The 17,612-nt window shown below is 39.1% G+C and overlaps 1 protein-coding gene and 1 long non-coding RNA gene across 8 annotated transcripts in view; one reads left to right on the forward strand and one right to left on the reverse strand.

Moving 5' to 3' along the window:
- Positions 1-8,879: 8,879 nt before the first annotated feature.
- The window catches only part of ST18 (ST18 C2H2C-type zinc finger transcription factor), a 145,591-nt gene continuing 136,858 nt past the window's right edge, over positions 8,880-17,612 (reverse strand). For all 7 annotated transcript variants that reach the window (XM_038579292.1, XM_038579290.1, XM_038579291.1 and 4 more), the window contains 3 exons: positions 15,505-15,608; positions 13,464-13,607; positions 8,880-11,326 (listed from right to left, as the gene is read on the reverse strand). In XM_038579292.1, coding sequence (XP_038435220.1) covers positions 11,186-11,326; positions 13,464-13,607; positions 15,505-15,608 — 389 coding nt within the window. In that variant the 3' untranslated portion in view covers positions 8,880-11,185. The remainder of the gene's footprint in view (positions 11,327-13,463; positions 13,608-15,504; positions 15,609-17,612) is intronic.
- LOC119866695 lies at positions 11,480-15,447 on the forward strand. The gene is made up of 3 exons (XR_005380949.1): positions 11,480-11,777; positions 12,286-12,547; positions 13,587-15,447. It is a non-coding gene; the product is annotated as an uncharacterized LOC119866695 (long non-coding RNA).

The following is a 17,612-nucleotide window of genomic DNA, read 5'->3' on the forward strand; positions in this document are numbered from 1 at the left end:
ATTAGAAAATCCTAGCATAATTATAAGTCATTCAGATGATAGCAATTGTTTGGTGGCTCTGGCAGGAAGTTCTGGATATTTGCTGGAACATGGACCCAGAAATAATGCCAAGATTTCCCACGCCTTAGTAATTTCAGTGCTTCAAAGGTATTAAGGTGCCTCACACTCAAACATTGAGAGGTTCAATGTTAACTAGGATAATAGCTGAAAATGGATTTCTAATCCATTCCTCAGTTGTATATGTTTCTGAAAGCATTTTGGAATGTATTTGATCTTAGTATAGTCCACAAATATATCCAATAACGGGGCATTCGTTTCTTCACTGAGTGAAAAAATAATCAAGTTTTGTGAAAGTATTAACTTCAGGTGATTGAACTGTTTAATCTGTAGTTTGCTGGATTCAGGAAATCCTGCTGTCTTATCTTCAACATTAGAAATTATGATATTTTGGCTTTAAAGTTATAGGTTCATCATATTTCTGACTCTGACGATCTTTGAGATCCCAACTTAACAGACTGCATAAAATCTGAGAGATGATATTTTTCAGTAGTATCAGGGTAAACATATCTTTATTTCATTCTTCATTTAAGAAAACTCTTGATTAGCACTTATGCCTTCCCTTTTATTAGACTGCACACTTCAGTGTGAAAAACCAAACTCATTTCCTTGTTCTTTACAAAGAATGCTAAGAATATGTATATTCAGTGTCCAAAGATAATTTTCCAATTTTCACTGTTTCCTTCAACACAGCATTAAGATCAAGAAGCATATTGCAATGCCAGCTGCTCTCTATGAATGAAGTAGTTTGTGGATTGGCATTCAGGTTGAACCAGTTTTATTCCAGTACTAACGCCCTTCCTTTTTTCACACTTAGCAGGTGCTCTATTAGTACTGATGCTAAGTATAAATAATGTCTTAAAAATTGTCATTAATTCAGAAAAAAAGATATCACAGATTTTGGGTGATAACAGAACAAGGCTCCCTCATTAACTGTGTGGCAGCATATCACAGTGTTTATGACTGCAGACTCCAGACCTAAAATGTCAGGGTTCAAATCCAAGCTTGGTCACCCAAGGAGCTTTGTAATTGCAGTGAAGAAATCCCTACATGAAGATACCTGGTGACTCAGTCAGTCAAGCGTCCACCTCTCAATTTTGGCTCAGGTCATGATCTCAGGGTTGTAGGATAGAGCCCCCTGTTGAGCTCCACACTCAGTGCAGAATCTGCATAAGATTCTCTCTCTCCCTTTGCCCCAACCCCCCAGTGCCACTCACTCTCTAAAAAAAAGAAATCCCTATATGCCTCAGTTTTCCCATATATCACTGGGGAGAGTGTTAGCATCTGCCTCATGTGAATATGTTTTTCTAAATCGAAATACTTGTGCTGGAATTGCTACCTCTTCATTTTCACATCAACAAATCAGCTTTGAGCCCTCGATTGGTTTCTGTATCAATAAAACATGACAATGAAAATGTAATCAACAAACATAAGGCTCAGCTGATATGAAAATAGATTTGCAGAGACGAACTATACCCTGTTAACAAAATGTTAGCCTGCATAAACTAACCCAGGGCAACCACAGTATATGTATAATTCCTAAGAACCAAATGATAAAGGGGATTTCTGCAGGAATAATAATTGAGATTGTATTTCAAATTTGTCAAATGCGTTTGATGAATTTATTCCCCTGACTGTTCTTCTGAAACTGCTGCACCTCCTAGATTCTGGGGCAGAACCTGGGGACTCCTGTGGCCTGCTCACTGCATTTTAGAAGCCCAGCCTTAGCTGATCACCTCAGCTTCACAAGTTTACTTTTTCACCTGGAGGAAAAAAAAAATCTATCATCTATCTATCTATCTATCTATCTATCTATCTATCTATCTATCTATCATCTATCTATCTATATCATCATTTTTCTATGTGTGTGTGAATTTTCTTGGCTAATATAAAAATTGTAATAATTCTACTTTCTCAAATGTTTCCTTGAGCTTGGCCTTCCTTTAATTTTCACTGTAATTACCTTTGATCAATCTTCACCATCTTTTTAATCTTTGCAATAGCCTTCCAGCTGGTGTTCCCAATGTATTTTCTACCATCTACTTCATCCCCTTCCCAGGTGCAATATTTTTCTCATATAATGTGAGGAGAATCATGATATTTGGAGTCAGATAGACTTGGGTTTGAATTCTATCTCATAAGCCAGCTGGGTGATCTTAAACAGATAACTTTTTTGAGGCTCATGCAAAATATAGATATGTATCCGCCTTGTGGGGAGAGACTTTCTAAAATTATATATGCTTAGCAACTTTTGATTTACATTAGACATCCCTCCTTTGGTCTCTACTCCACCCCTCTGCTCATCAGTTATGATTAACTCAAGGTTCATGTGTCCATGTGCTAAGGGCCAAGACAGTGTGTATGTTTTTTATTTTATTTACTCCTTCCCAGATACATACAATGAAGGAGTGTTGGATTGAGGTGTCTATGGTCAGGTGGTGCTATGATCATTAATAGATAAACCGGGCTCTCTCCTACTGCATTCTAAGAACCTGTAGTGTCCTCAAACCTAGAAACTCCTGCTGATGCTGTCTCCACAGCAAACCATCCCTGTCAAAACTAAGGCCTCAGGATTCTTTATTATAATAAAAATCTCTGTAGATTTACCTTGGAGAGAGCAGAAACAATCTATCCCACGTGGCTTACCATATACATGAATCCATCTAATTACTATTATTGTGGTTTATTTATTCACTTGACTTTTCAATAACAGGAAATTCTGCCCAGGAAAATTGCAAGTAACTTTGTTCTTGATTTCAGAAAATCTTCCCCCACCCAAATCTATTTAAATGGACATCAGAGCTGTCAATTTTCAATAAATAACATCAAATAGCTGTTTAGTCTCCAAGACTCCCTTCAAAATGCTCACCTCTTAACGGGTGTTAATGATTGTCAACCATTATGTCATGAAGTTTACCCAATCCCAGTTAAGCACTGCCGTGGAGAGATCTGTCTTAAACCAGAGCCTCCCACGATATAAATACCCTTTGGTTGCCTTTCCCTTTCCAGAAGTCATGTTCTCTTTCTGTGGCAGCAATGAACTCAGTTTTCTTTATCAACAAAAGATTGTGCTTGTGTAAAAGAAAAGAAATTCACCTGATTTTTTCTTCTTCTTCTTTTTTTTTTTAAAGTAGGCTCCATGCCCAAAGTGGGGCTAGAACTTACTACCGGGTCGGAGATCAAGAGTCACATGCTCTATTGACTGAGCTAGCCAGGCACACCCCTTTTATGGTTTTCTAATTTTTTAAAAAAATTATTTATTTTTGTAATTATTTATTTGAAAGAGTGAGCACTCACCTGTGAGCAGGGGGAGGAGCAGAAGGGGAGGAGTGGGGGGGGGGCGGTGGATAAGCAGGCTCTGTGCCAAACATCAGTGGATGCTGGGCTGGATCTCACCAGCCTGAAATCAAAATCAAGAGTCCGATGCTTAACTGACTAAGCCACCCAGACAGCCTAGTTTTTAAATTTCTAATAGGTTCTCTAAGCCTCTAATTCACCACAGTATGTCGGTATGTACTAAAAAAAAAAAAAAGAAAAAAACAACTCCAACTATTACAGGGATCAGAATTTGGTTCTGTAGATCGGTAATTGTGAAAAAAAATAAAAGCTAACATTATTAGGTTTTCAGGTTATACTAGCTTATTTGATATATGTATGGATCTTCTGGTCTGATTAGTCACTTTGTTTCTTTGTCTGCACACATAAAAATGATAATAGTTCTCAGATGTTTTCATATTTAGAGGATTTCTCCCTCAAAAAGCAAACAAACAAAAGCTGTAGAAAAAAGTAAAAAGTTGAATGTTTTCTTAGCCTTTCTTTTTGAAAATTCTTCTGGCTTTTTGCAGAAGGAATAGTCAGACAGTACATGTAGACATGTAGTCACACACATAACTTTCCATTTTCTAGCAATTACATTGAAAGTAGGTAAAAAGAAAAGGAGAATTTCATTTTAAGACTGTAGTTTATTCAACCCCATGTACGTACCCAAGATATTTTTATATCCCCCGTGTAACCAGCTGTAATTCAGTGCTCAGCCCCGATGGTTGAGGATGGTGCTGGGAAGGCAGGAAAGGGGCAGGTGGGCCTGAGGCTGGGAGGGGAGGGTGTGCAGGACAGATGGAACCAAGCAGCTTTTTATGGGAATTGCTGAGAAGAGGTGAAGGTGTAAGCTGTCCTCAGCTGTGCACAAGTTACTTAACCACTTTGTGAATCCTCTTCAAAATGTAGAATGATTATAATAATTCTTAATTCATAGAATTGTAATGAGAGTTATATAATATGTGTATAGCCCTTGGGAAATTCCTAGTGAACATTAAGCACTAAATAAATGTTAAAACACACACACACATACACACACTTAAAAAAAAAAACAACTCAAGAGTGTTTTGGAGTACCTAGGGGAGCAGGGAGCAGGTTCATGCTTGTCCAGGCCCATGAATTGGCTTCTGCTGTTGTCTGTAAGCAACTTGAGTTCCCTTATTTTTTTTTTAATTATTTATTTGAGAGAGAGAGAGAGAGAGCACAGAGAGAAGAGGAAGAAGCAGACTCCCCACTGAGCAGGGAGCCTGATGTGGGGCTTGATCCCAGGACCCTGAGATCATGAGGCAGACGCTTAACTGACTGAGCCACCCAGGAGCCTTAAGTTCACTTTTTATTTACTTTTCAAAATCTTTACATTACCAAGGAATGATAGTTTTTCACGTCCTTGTTTCTTTCCTTTCCCTTTCCCTTTCCCTTCCTCTTTCTCCCGCGCCCTCTTCTTCTTCCTATCCTGGTTCTGTTGACTGTTTGCATTTTCCTACTGATTTAGATGATCACCAGAGATGGAAAAGATGGGAGAGAATAAAACATGTAGTTTTGCTTTATGTTCACAGAAGTATCCAAGGAGGTTGTTGAAAACGTTTAGAGTTAAGCTTTTAGGTCTCTGGTTGATTCAAAATTGGGCCATGTTACGTACCTGCTTTCTGAAAAACTGAAGATATAGATATGCACTCATGTCTGGCTGCAGGAATTCCTTGTGTCTGTCAAATCCTGCAGAATACAGACTAAATGATCTGTTGATAACAGAAAACTTAGTTTACCATGACAAAGTCTTCACATCTGAGGTGTGGGGCAGGCAAAGCATGGGTTTTTATGTCGTTTGGGGGATCTGATTTAAGGAGGCCTTTGTAATAAGATTGTGGCCTGAATCAGGTAGATTCACAACAAAACAGCTTAGAAGAGACACCGCAGCAAAGCTGTGATTCAAAGTGAATCCAGAAGAGAAAACAGTCATTTCAGGCTGGCTGCTGTTCGGAGAGGAGTATTTACCCTGAGAGTACCTTGAGTAGTTCCTGTTCAGATAAATGTATTGTTAAGAAGTTCCTGGAACAAATAATGAAAATATTTTCAATTTTTCTTCCTAGGCAGAAATTTCCTGGAATAGCAAACTCATGTTAGTGGTCACAACCCAATAGTGGAGGCACGTCTGAGAAGATAGCACACCAGGGCCTGTGCACAGTCAGCTGTGTATGTGGATGTTTCTGGTCCTTGAAGGTTCTCTCTTTAATTTTTGAAATTCAAGTATACTAGTCCTGGAAATAAATATTTGCAAAGAACTCCAGTGGTTAAAAAAGTTTTATCCTTTAAAAGCATTATTAGGGTGTCAAATCCCCAAAGTGCCATCCTTCAAAAATATCTAGCCCATACATCCAAGTCTGGATTTCATCTCAGACCAAATAAGGTAATCAGTCACAGAAGAAAAATGACTATATTTATATATGATAATACACATTTGAGCAGAAAATTGTAGAGCAACAGCTGTTTCTTAAGATCAAGGAACTTCATGTTCTCTTTATGTTTTCAAATATTTAATAGCTGGTAAAGGTCGGTACACAGTGAACTTTTATTTGTCAGAGGTCAGTCCAAAACTGTCAAGTGTACACAAAGCAGCTAGTGACAGAACACAATAATTATGTTGTTTTTCCCTAAAAAAATGAGTTATTTACATTTTCTTTATATTTTGGCTGTTATTACAACCCATATTAAGATTTTCAATCCCAATTCATCAAATAAATGATTAAAGTGTCATATTTTTATGATATGCCTTTACAAGAAAAATACATCATAATAGTGTAGCTTAAATGTGAAAATGATGCTTCTTTGAACAACTTCATCTGGAGTGGTGATTAAACTGACTGCCTCTTGCCTGATGACAAGTGACTGGCAGCAGGTTAGGATGGCTGCCGGCGAGCTGGGGGTTGGCTAAAGACAGTAATGATGGTCTGCTGGAAGGACAGGAACTGCTCTCTAGGTCAGGCCTGAGTTGAATCCTGACCCTGGTACTTATCTCTGAGACATCAAGCAATTTCTTTTTTTTTCTTTTAAAAGACTTTATTTCATAGAGAAAGAGAGAGAACAGTGTAGGAGGGAGAAGCAGGCTTCCCGTGAGCGGGGAGCCCGATGCAGGGCTTGATCCCAAGACCATGAGATCATGACCCGAGCTGAAGGCAAATGCTTAACTAAGCGAGCCACCCAGGCTCCCCAAGTCAAGCAAATTCCATATTCTGTCTAAACCTCAGGTTTCTATGTGTATAATGTTGATCATAATACCCACTTCAGTGTTGCTGTGAAGCCTGGGAGAGCCAGCTCAGTGCTCAAGGGCACTGGGAGGCCCTCAGTAATGGTAGGTCGGCATTATTATCATGTCAAGATTTAGGAATATTGGACATGTCTGGGCTGTTGCATACATCTTGATCTGAACCAATCCTTGTTTTATTTCCTGCAGGTGAGGTGGCATCTGACAGGTGACTAGACTGATCCTCACGGATTACTTCTTCAAAATAGTGGAAAGAGGTCGAATCCTGGCTCTACCTTTCACTAGTTTTCTGGTCTTGGGCAAGTCATTCCCTTCCCTGAGGACCAAGTTTCCCCATCAGTTTAATTGGGCACAGTGATATCTACTCCACAAATTTGGTTGAGGATTTCATGAGACACAGTATACAAGGCTTCACTGATTGTGTCTGACAGTGTAGACAGCTATTATTAGCCAATTAAATCTGCTTACTTTATAATTATCTGCTGAATAATGAGAGGAAATAGCAGGGTACTATTCCCAGACCACACTAAAATGGACATAATGTGTGGGAAGAGATGTAGAAAACATTAGTTTTGTGAATAATAAGAAATCACTTATGTATCATAACAAACCTCATTTTTAAAACTTTTTCTAGTGAGGCATCCCTTATTTTTCATCAGGATATTGGTTCAAGCAGAAGCATTCTAGTTCTGTGTCTGAAGGCCCCAGCACCTTTCACGGAACGATAAAAACAGTCTCTAAGTCGTAGCCTGACAACAAGCACAGCAATACTCACTATCGATTTTCATGTTCTGCATACAGCAAAGGTACAGACAGCACTGAACATTTTTCCTGCTTTAATGTAAAAGCTATTATTGTTTGAATTGCTAGAATGATTATCTCTAGTGGAAATCTGATCTCATCATTCTCTGGTTTTAAACCTTCCTTTGGCATTCCACAGTCTGCTCTTGGAAATTGGCACCTTCATCGTGGCTGGTGTGGGTGGCCCCCTCTGACACCTACCTGGCTCCTCACCTCTCTTCTCACTACCTACTTTTTTTTTTATATATATTTTCATTACCTTAGGGTGCTTGGCTGATGATTTGTCTCACCAGCATGCTTTTGCACATGCAGTTCACGCTGCCTGCGATGCCCCATGCCCCTGTAACCAGCACTTTTCCTGGAACTGAGTTTGTTGTGTGCCCCTGCCCATTGTTTCCATAGGAGCCCGAATGCACCGTCATCACAGCACCTATCACTCATTTCACTGTCCCTCACTGGGGAAGAGGACATGGAAGCCAGGAAGAGGGCGTGGCATAAACACCCTCGAATTAAAGGTCTATTGTACGAATGTATGAAGTCTACTGATCACTCTCTTATTTCCAATAGGACTGACTGCTACTCCTCTTCTGATATGTTGGGAGACAGGGACACAGACACCAGTTCCTAATGTAAAATCCCAATCAGAGCAATATGCACATCCTCTGTGAAGCATAAACTAAGAACATGGCTGAGCAGGTTTGCATCTTGTGATATGTTTTCACAGGATGTATCATACATACATTTGGCATGAATAAATTTGGTGACTCCGAGCAAGCTATATTGTGCATTAACTGCTGTGTGCCAATCCCTGTCCCGTGTGGGTTTACCCAAGCATAGTCCTGATGTTCCTCTGGGGATCCAGACTTCTCTTCAGTCAATTTTTCTTCATTACACGAATTACATGGGGCTTACTACATTGAGTATAAAGTGTTAACTAGTCTTAGAGATGTGTATTTCTGAGCAGAAACTGGAAAATTAAATTAAGCTGTTTGACATTAGATAAGAAAAACACACAAGCCAAGGAGGCGCTGTCAAGAATTAATTATTCTTTTTCTTTCTTTAATTTGAGTTCAGCTGGCTTGTATGAATATAGAGATACAGTCAGTACCCAAAGCAATTGTGGGATTAGCAGGGTGGGGCCTATATCTTATCATTCACTAGATACAGGTGAATCACCTCTTAGTGCTAGCAAAGTTTTCCCTTACATCAAAGGTATTCTCTGTTCTGGATGTGTAAGCTGAACCAAAGGCTGTGACAACTTCTTAACTGGCAAAAAATCCTGTCCACTTGGGATGAAATAATCAGCCAGGTTGGGAGAACTGAAATGCATCGGTGCTACCTGACTCTGGTGCAGTCTGCCTCAGCATAACTCCTCTGGGACAGTGCTTTTCATGGAATGGTGATAATGGTCTCGATATAGTACCCTAAGAAACAACACAGCAAAACTCATTATCAATTTTTATTTCCTACCATACACCAAATGTACAGCACTGAACACAATTTTGTTGCTTTGATGTAAGAAATATTAATTGTTTGAAGAAACAGTATACAAACAAGCTACTTCAAATTAAAAAAAAATGCATACATCATTGCCTTTTTGTTGTTTACAAAAGACCCAATTTACAGTATCTATCATTAACAGAGTTGAAAGGAAAAAAATCAGTGCACATTACAAAACACATCAAGTACAAAGGAGGCAAATAAATACAAACATACTTCACAAAACAGTCTGCTCAAACTATGCAAACACAAATAAATTAACCCGAAGTCATAGTAAATTATAGTAATAAATACATAGGTTGGTAAGAGATTTCTTTTAAATTAAATAAAATATATAACAAACTTGTTAAAATATTTAGCAAATTAAACTTTTGTCTTTGTAATAAGTGAACTTATTTGTATGCATCTATTAAGTACTGTATAGCAAAATGTTTGCAAGTACATAACTTTAATAGAAAATTTCGTTTGGTGTCCCATTTATAATAGACAGCACATATGGTAGCTCTTTTTTTTAAAATTGATTTTTAAATAAACACCGTTCCTACCTAAGAACAGACATTTCATTTTCACTAAACTAAGATTCAAGGGTTCAAATAAACCCCAAACCGAAGATAATCCCCACTTAGTACATAACAATGACCACAGTGTCATGGAAGTGGAATTACTGTTGATATTACTTTCAATTTGTGCAGGTAACAGTAATAACAGTGGAATATATCAAGCCTGTGAGTGCCATCACATTCAATCTACATATCCATGAGGCTAATAAAAAATAAACACTTTTGTTATAGCACAGAAAATTAAGCCCACACTAAGTTCAAGTGTCCATTTACACGGAGGCACATTGCACACGAGGTGTGTGTGCACACCAAAAAGGCAGTTTAGCTGGTTGTCTATACCTTTTTCTTAAAAAAAATAAATATAAAAAAACTTTTGAAACAATGCTTAACTACTTTACAATCCCTGAAATAGACATTGCCTTCACTATAGCAACTACTAAACTCTGATCCATCCAGAAAATCAAGATTTCAGGCTCAATTTCATGCGTGTGTGAGTCTATGTGAGTGTGTCTATCTGTGGGTATGTGTCTGTGGGTGTGAGTGTGTATACTTTGTAGCACTTGTAGTTCTATGGAAAGATTTTTTTAAATCAAATTGAAAGTTTTCCTGTTGCCTAAAGAGGGTAAGACAATGTCACCAGCGTTTAAAGTAATTAGATCGGAGTAATGTTTTTTTTCGTGTGTTATTATATTTCCCATTCCTTTCCAGTTCACCCAGTAAGATAAATGCTATTTCAAGGGATATGGTATCTACAAAATTTTCCATTTGGATGTGTTTGTATTTGCTAAGTACAAATCTACATCAATATTGTCACTTGTATATTGTACCAACATATGGCAGGAAAGCCTGGCTGGTCACATCAAGTCTTATTTCTCATCTTGGGATAAGAGTTGCCAACTATCTGATATGACTTGAAAAACAAACAGACAAATCTGCATCACTAAAAAAGCTTATGTTTCTTTAAAACATGTCAAATAAATAATTCATATTAACTAAAACCGTACAGCCAAGTCGAATACTTTGCTGATTGCTATATTTAATTATTGCTAACAAATTCTGAGCAGGCTGTTTCCCAGCACACTGTGCTTCTGCGAGTGCGCATTTCCCGCTAGTGGGCGCCATCTATCTGCTTATTTCTTCCCGCACCTCACGGCCAGCCCATTTATAAATACAAAAGCCAGTGAAAGGGAGGAAAAAAAGTGTGCAATAAAAATCAAACTGGACCATAGTGCAGTCCTTAGACAAGGATTTACGTCTCACTTTTCTTTTTCTCATTTAAACCCAGCAAGATATGTGATTTGAGAATCGCATTTCTATTTAAATTCTATTGGAAAATAAATTAATAAACACACTTGTAAAAATATGGCAGACTTCAAAATGCAGCTAAAAGATAAAAAACTCTTCGATTAGAAATAAATAAAATATAAAAATGTCACATTTATTTTACATATACTTTACAAAAAAACCAAACAAAGCCAAAAGAGTGCAATGAAGAAATAAAATTAAAACATATGAAAATAAATAAGATCTAGTATTTGACTGCATTGCTTTTAATCCAAAGAGTCTATCATAGTTTTTCTTTCCTTTTTATGTCAGCTGGGGGAAAAAAATTAGTGCAATGTTGCAATTGTAAATGCAGTGCGGCAACCTCCGGCTGTTCGTAGTTTCCGGTGCCGGCAGCGCTGTGGTCCTACACATGGATGCCCTTCACTGCCTGTTTGATACTTTCCAGCAGAGCTTTGCATTCCGGGGAATAGTCCCGTTCCAGATTGCTGTACATGTCTGTGAGTGTATTTACATAGGCCTCAAAATTCTGCTCACTGATAGGCCCCTAAAGGAAGGCAAAACACATTGAACCAATCAGAGTGATCCGGGCGGGGACAAAAGGAGGACCAAGTAACACAAAAGAGTAGCGGTGGCCCCAGAGTCGGAGGGGGAGGCTGCTGGAGTCTGGGGAGATGGGGAGGGGCTGAGTGTGCTGTGATTCATCCGTTCACTCTCTGCTCCGTTAATGGGATTGCTGTGGTTGTCAATACTCTGTGGTCAGTTTGGAGCCGCATCAGGTCGATGTCTGGCTACGGAGCGGGACCCCTGGAAGCTGCACTACTCCCTCTCCAGAGGCCGCCCCAGCTTCAATGGCACATGCTCAGCTCAGCACAGACCTTCTATCTGCCAAAGGGAATGTTCAGAGGCCACGGAGGAAGGCTTTCCTTGAACTCTTTTGACAGCCCTGGCCTGGAACTTAAGGACTTTAAGATCTGAGCCAGTTGCTCACTAACCAGGTGGAATTTTTTCCTTTTTCATCCTCAGACACCTTTTTGCACATTTTTCCCTTGTGGCATCATTGTAATATATTCTTGTATTTTTCTATCTCCGTTCCGGGTAGTATATCAGATTCACCAAGTCCAGATCTACTTATCTCTTAATCTTCTTTGTGTGTTTTGGTAGCACCTTTGCCTAATGTGAGACTTCAGAGAGTGATCCCATGATCTGTGTAAATCACATGTGTGCTTGAAGGGAAATGCATGACACGAAGGGCATGCTACGGACCATTTCCTGGTGCCTGCGTGTTCCCCTTTTTGAATACATGTGACATGTGCTTTACTTCACAAAATACTTGCAAGGAAGGACTTGAAAAGGGTCTAAATACTCTAGCTATAAAATATGTTACTGTTATTGCTGTTATTTAGAAGGTAGGCTTGCTAAATGGAAGATAATTTTGCTGTGCTCAGCAAAATACTGATCTGAATTATAAGTATTGACTAACCACAGTTTTCTGTTCCCTTTTAGTTTCTGCCTTTGCTGTATCATGTGTTTCTTGGAGTGTTCATAACTGGATGAGGACCCGGGCCACGGAGTGGATCGAGGCCACATAGCAAAGCTGGGCTCATCTGGCTTTGGAGCCTTGATCACATGAATGAACTCTCTGAGCTTTGATTCCCTCAACTACAGAATGGGAAGACCAAGGCTCAGTCTTAGGTGTTTGCGTGAACGTTTACTGTATTCAGCCCTAAAAATCACCACTAGGATGCCTCGCATATAGCTCTACAAGGTGAAATTCCCTTGTACCATAACAGTTATTTTTATGGCACTTGTGAAGGAAAAAATTGCAATGAATACAAATCTCAAGTATGAGTTAGACAAGTGTTCATAAATAATATTATAATAATATCCAATAATTTACCTTAATATTGGTCATAAAATAGTTTATTTTCCTTTGTGTTATTATTACTTTATTGATTTTGTTTATTGTCAAGAGACACATTTGGGATTGAATAAGATGAGGGCTCCATGCTGCAAAATTGAGTAAATTGAGGGATTTATTGCTTTCAGGTAAATCAATCATATTTTTTCATTAAATAAATGCTTCCCTAAATCATTCTCTATATAAAATTTGCAGCTTTAGAAAATTTGTTCTAAGCATTAAGGAAATTAAAAGCATTGAACAATGTAGCCTCTCTTCCAAATGTTTGTTATATTTATGAAAATATGAGAGGAACTAATTGTCTATGAATTTTAAGTAGCTGTCAAAACTCAAATATATATTTAGGTTTTGAAAATAAGGATGCCTTGCTCACTTTTTTATTCCACATAAGAATTTAAGTATGTTCTTCCTAAAGTATATTCTTCCTTAATACCAAGTTAAATTTTTTTTTTAAATTTTTTATGGTTTTTGAGTTGGGTGGATGGTACAAATGGCTGTAAGCCCTCTAAGCTTTCTATTTGGAAACAAACTTTTAGGGAGCTTTGGCCTCTGACATCCATATTACATTATAAAACGAGTTTTAAATAAACTCTCACCTTTGATTGCTGCAGTATCAAAAACCCTTGGCCTTAAGGTAATTTACTGTCTGTATGTGTCACGGTGCCCATGAGGGAGGTTGTTGCTAGTCAGAGTACCTGGTGGCTGGGGATGGGCCGCACGCTGCCACTGTGATGGAGCAGCGGGCGTCCTGCCTTGCACTTACCATCTGTGGGAGCTGAATGTCAGCAAGGCTTGAGATGAGAGCTTGGCTCAGTCCGGCCAGCTCCTTCAGCAGGCTCTCATTGTTCTGTTCTATGAGCTTGTTCTCCTCCTCTATTGTCTTTAGGTTGCTCTCCATAGATGTGATCTGAAATTGAAATAACTTGGGAATGTGAGCTGCTGAATCTGAAGGAGTGCAAGATGTTTCTCTCTCAAAGAAAGGCATCAGCTGAACGGAACTGCCAAGGAATGTGTACTTTGCACCTTCTCCTCATGAAACTGCAACCCTTCATATTGCTCTAAGTTTGGGAATCACATTCCCAAGCTTTTGTCTTTATCCCGGACTTCTCCCATGAGTTGCAAATTCCACATCTCCATGTGGCTACATGGTGGCTATCTCAAGCTCAGTATGTCCAAGCAGTCCTCACCTTCCCAACTTGAATATCACTCAGGCCTTCAAGGTATCCCTTAAGGCTCTCTTTCTCTCATACTTCAAATCCACTGTGCTTCTCTTTCCCAATATCCAAGATGGAGACTGTCCCTACCTGCACTAGTGGCCCCTGGGCCAGCTTTCCAGGTGACCATGACTGCCTTCTCATGGGCAGCCCTGCACCTGGCTTGGCCCCACACAATCTCTGTGGCCTGTCTTCCGTGCAGCTACCAATACAAGTCTCTTAAAATGTGAGTCAGGATATAGGTCAAATATGATTGGGTTAACTATGGGCTCAAAACCCTGTAACAGTTCTGCATTCATTCAGAATAAAAACCAAGATCTTTAATACGGCCTGGGGTGCTCCATGTGTTACGTCAGGGACTCATCTCTTCTGATTCCCCCTCCTTGTTTGCTTGCCTGCAGAAGTGCTCACTGTGCTTTTTCCCAGAACTCTGAGCCCTCTCAAGATTTAGGGGTTTTGCACTTGTGGTTTTTCCTGTTTGAAACACTGTCCCCTGTACCTATGTGACTACCTCCCTCAGCTTCGCAAGTCTTTGCCAACATGTGTCCTTCCTCCTGAGGCTGGCTATCCTATTTTATATTGAAACCTGGCTGCTTCTCCCTGTCGCCTTGTCCCATACAGTGTAATTAGTCATTTATGACTTTGTTGTTATTATCTGTGTCCCCCTTCTAGACTTTGAGCTGCCTGAGGGCAGAGGCTTTTGCTGTCTTCACTAATGGTTCTCAAGAGGAGGTCCTATGATTTGTAAACCAGTGCATCAAGCTCTTTTGTGGATCTGGCTGCTATTAATGAAAGATTAGACACTAGTCACAGTGGGTAAGGAAACCAGACCTGTGTTTCAAATGGACTGAAACCTTCTGTCTTAAGCTGCTATGAGTGAGGATTTCTGAGAGTCAGTAACCACAGAGGCCCCCAAACCCCTCATTTCAGGAGAGTGCAGAAGAGGGAAAGGAACTTCTGCAGGATTTGGCTCATTATTCTTTTCCTTCTGACTTGTTGTAATATAGTCATTATTAGTGTTTTTTTTTTTTTAAAAAAAAACTGGACTGAACTTTATTTTCCATTTGGATAAATCTAGAGGATGGGGTGATATTACACGGGAGAATATATAATTGAGAAATTGCTTGGATTTTTCAGTAAAGAGTCTGTCCAGAAAAATCTCCAAAAACAATCGTTTCTAACAGATACACATTCAGAGATGTTCTAGGAAAATTAAATGTGCAAAGGTGCTCTGTTTATTTGAATATTGAATAAAACTAACTGCTCTCATATCTTCTCGTAACAATTTTTCTAAAGCACATGTGCTGTGTAGGACTCTAGGTACGGGACAATTGGCTTTACTGCACCCAAGGCAAAAATATGAGTAGCTCTGCCTACAGGTACCCAATCAATGATGGCCCAGGTGATCTAGCTATACCAAGCTTTACAGTAACAGTGTCATTGAGGCACGCTTAGTTTTTTCATCGTAAGAGATCAGTTTAATTTGTAGTGCAATGAATGTTTAACAGTTTAATGTTTTGCCTCCACTAAAGATTGTGATCACTTTAAAAATAACTAACAGCTTTTCTGTTGTGTTGTTGTTGTTTTTACCTGTGTCTGAAGTTTCATCATATCTGCTTCAATTTTAAGGTTGGATTCATTCAGTTCCTTTATTTCTTCATCCAAATGCCTAATTTCTTCATCACTCTCTAAACCTACAAAAAGTCAGACTATCTGAGTTCAAACACAAAATATGAGACAGTGACAAGATGAGTCATTTTACGTTTAAATTGGTGGTTTGCTAAGTGAAAATTATACTTTAATTTGAAATGTTGAATTTTTACCCAAATCCATTCCCAAGATTCTAAAAAAGTGGGTTAAAGAGTTCCAGGACTGAATTCCTTTGTAAGAAAAGGAAGCAGAAGAGTACTAGAGTACTACCATTTAATGTAATGCCCTTATGTTCCAGATGTGCTGCTGGACATGTCTGCAAATAATTTCTCATTTAAACTTCACTGCACACTAAAGGGCATGTTCCATGATACCCTTTGCACATGTGAAGACACTGAGACCTACAGAGGCTAACTGAAGCCACCCTCATCACTGACAGAGGCTGTATAACCCGCCTGCTATGAAAGAATTGCAGAGCCCATGCTTCGTCTCATACACAGTGCTGTGAGAACAGTTACGACATGAATTATGTTGACTACTTATATATTTATTCCCTGTCTGTGACCTTATGAACCATCATTGGAGGAGAGCTGAGGTGCTGGCAGGTGGCTTAGAGTCCCAGGAACACAGAATTTGTGTTCCCTATGTAGAGTTGGATAAGGAGCAATGTGATCTAGGAGAGGGAACATGGGTTTTGGGGTTTGAATGCTGGCCTTGACTCTTGTTCTTGAACCTGCACAACTTACTTTCTTTGTGCCCCAGGTTCCTCTTCAATAAAATAGACATAAAATCTCTGTTGTGAGTATGAATGCAATAAATAATAAAGTGCTGAACGTATAGTAGGTGCTCAATGAATGGAGTTACTTCCCATCACTGTTTTATAGAAGGAATATAAGTGCTTTTTTTGTATTTTTTAAAGCTGGGAATGGTAGCTTATATTAAAGAAGACAGAAGCAGGATGTGAGGTGATTTTAACTGTCCTGAATAATGAATCCAAACCAAACACATGATAACAATTAAGGGGGAATAAATGTAAACTTATGCGTCTGCATTTAATAGGATTGGATTCACGAGAACAAGGATGAGGGAACTGAAAATTTGTCTGAAAGAGTTCTAGCCTCTTATACTGCCCTGGGGTTACTACTACTCTGGAAAATAGTTCATTGTTCACCGAAGGTGAACTTCATGTGTCTGTGACCCAGCAATCCCATCCCTAGGTACACACTTGAGACAAACACAAGCACACAGGGAGGTACACACAAGATGAACATAGCGCATGGCACAGCAGCCCTGGAAACCCTAGAAATACACCGCACGCCCACCAAAATGACACGGATGACTCTCACCAATAACATGGTGAAAAATGTAAGCCCTGAAAGTTTACATCAAGCTTGATAAAGCAGGTGGCCGTTTTGTGGGTACTTACTGCTTCGTTATAAGTATCTAACTACCTAAATAGAAGTGAGCCATGCATGCATCGATGAAGAGTGTATGTCACAAGATTGATCTGATATTGGGCTTTGAGATTCAATGAAGAAAAAAAGCAAACCAAAAACTAAGATCTAGGTATTTTAGTACATAGATCAACTTGAATATGAGTCAACAGTGTGACACAGCTCCTAAGAAAACAATAAACAATGGCCTAGGACCACACTAGTGGATCTATAATACCTAGGACACAGGATTTATTCTGAACTGGCTGGCTGAATCTGGGGAACTGTATTGCATTCTGAGCACCAAGTCTTATAGTTGTTATCCTACCACAGGATCTTCTCTCAGATGAGTGGGATCTCAGTCCCAGACTTGTTTCTGACAGCACCAGGGAGCATGGGTTATCAGTCAAACAGGCATTCTTAGTGCTATCAGCATTTGAGATTTTTCTGGTTTGAGCAAATGAAAACTTCTATTGCTCTCTTTGCTAAATTGTTTTTCCTTTCTATTTTTTTGCAATAAAATTCCACATTGGAGGATGATATTTTCTTACATGATATCTGGTAAGACAGACAATAAGCAAGGAATCACTGATAAAATATGAAGAACCATGAAAG

Source organism: Canis lupus, chromosome 29 (assembly GCF_011100685.1).
Source record: "Canis lupus familiaris isolate Mischka breed German Shepherd chromosome 29, alternate assembly UU_Cfam_GSD_1.0, whole genome shotgun sequence".
Taxonomy (NCBI): domain Eukaryota; kingdom Metazoa; phylum Chordata; class Mammalia; order Carnivora; family Canidae; genus Canis; species Canis lupus.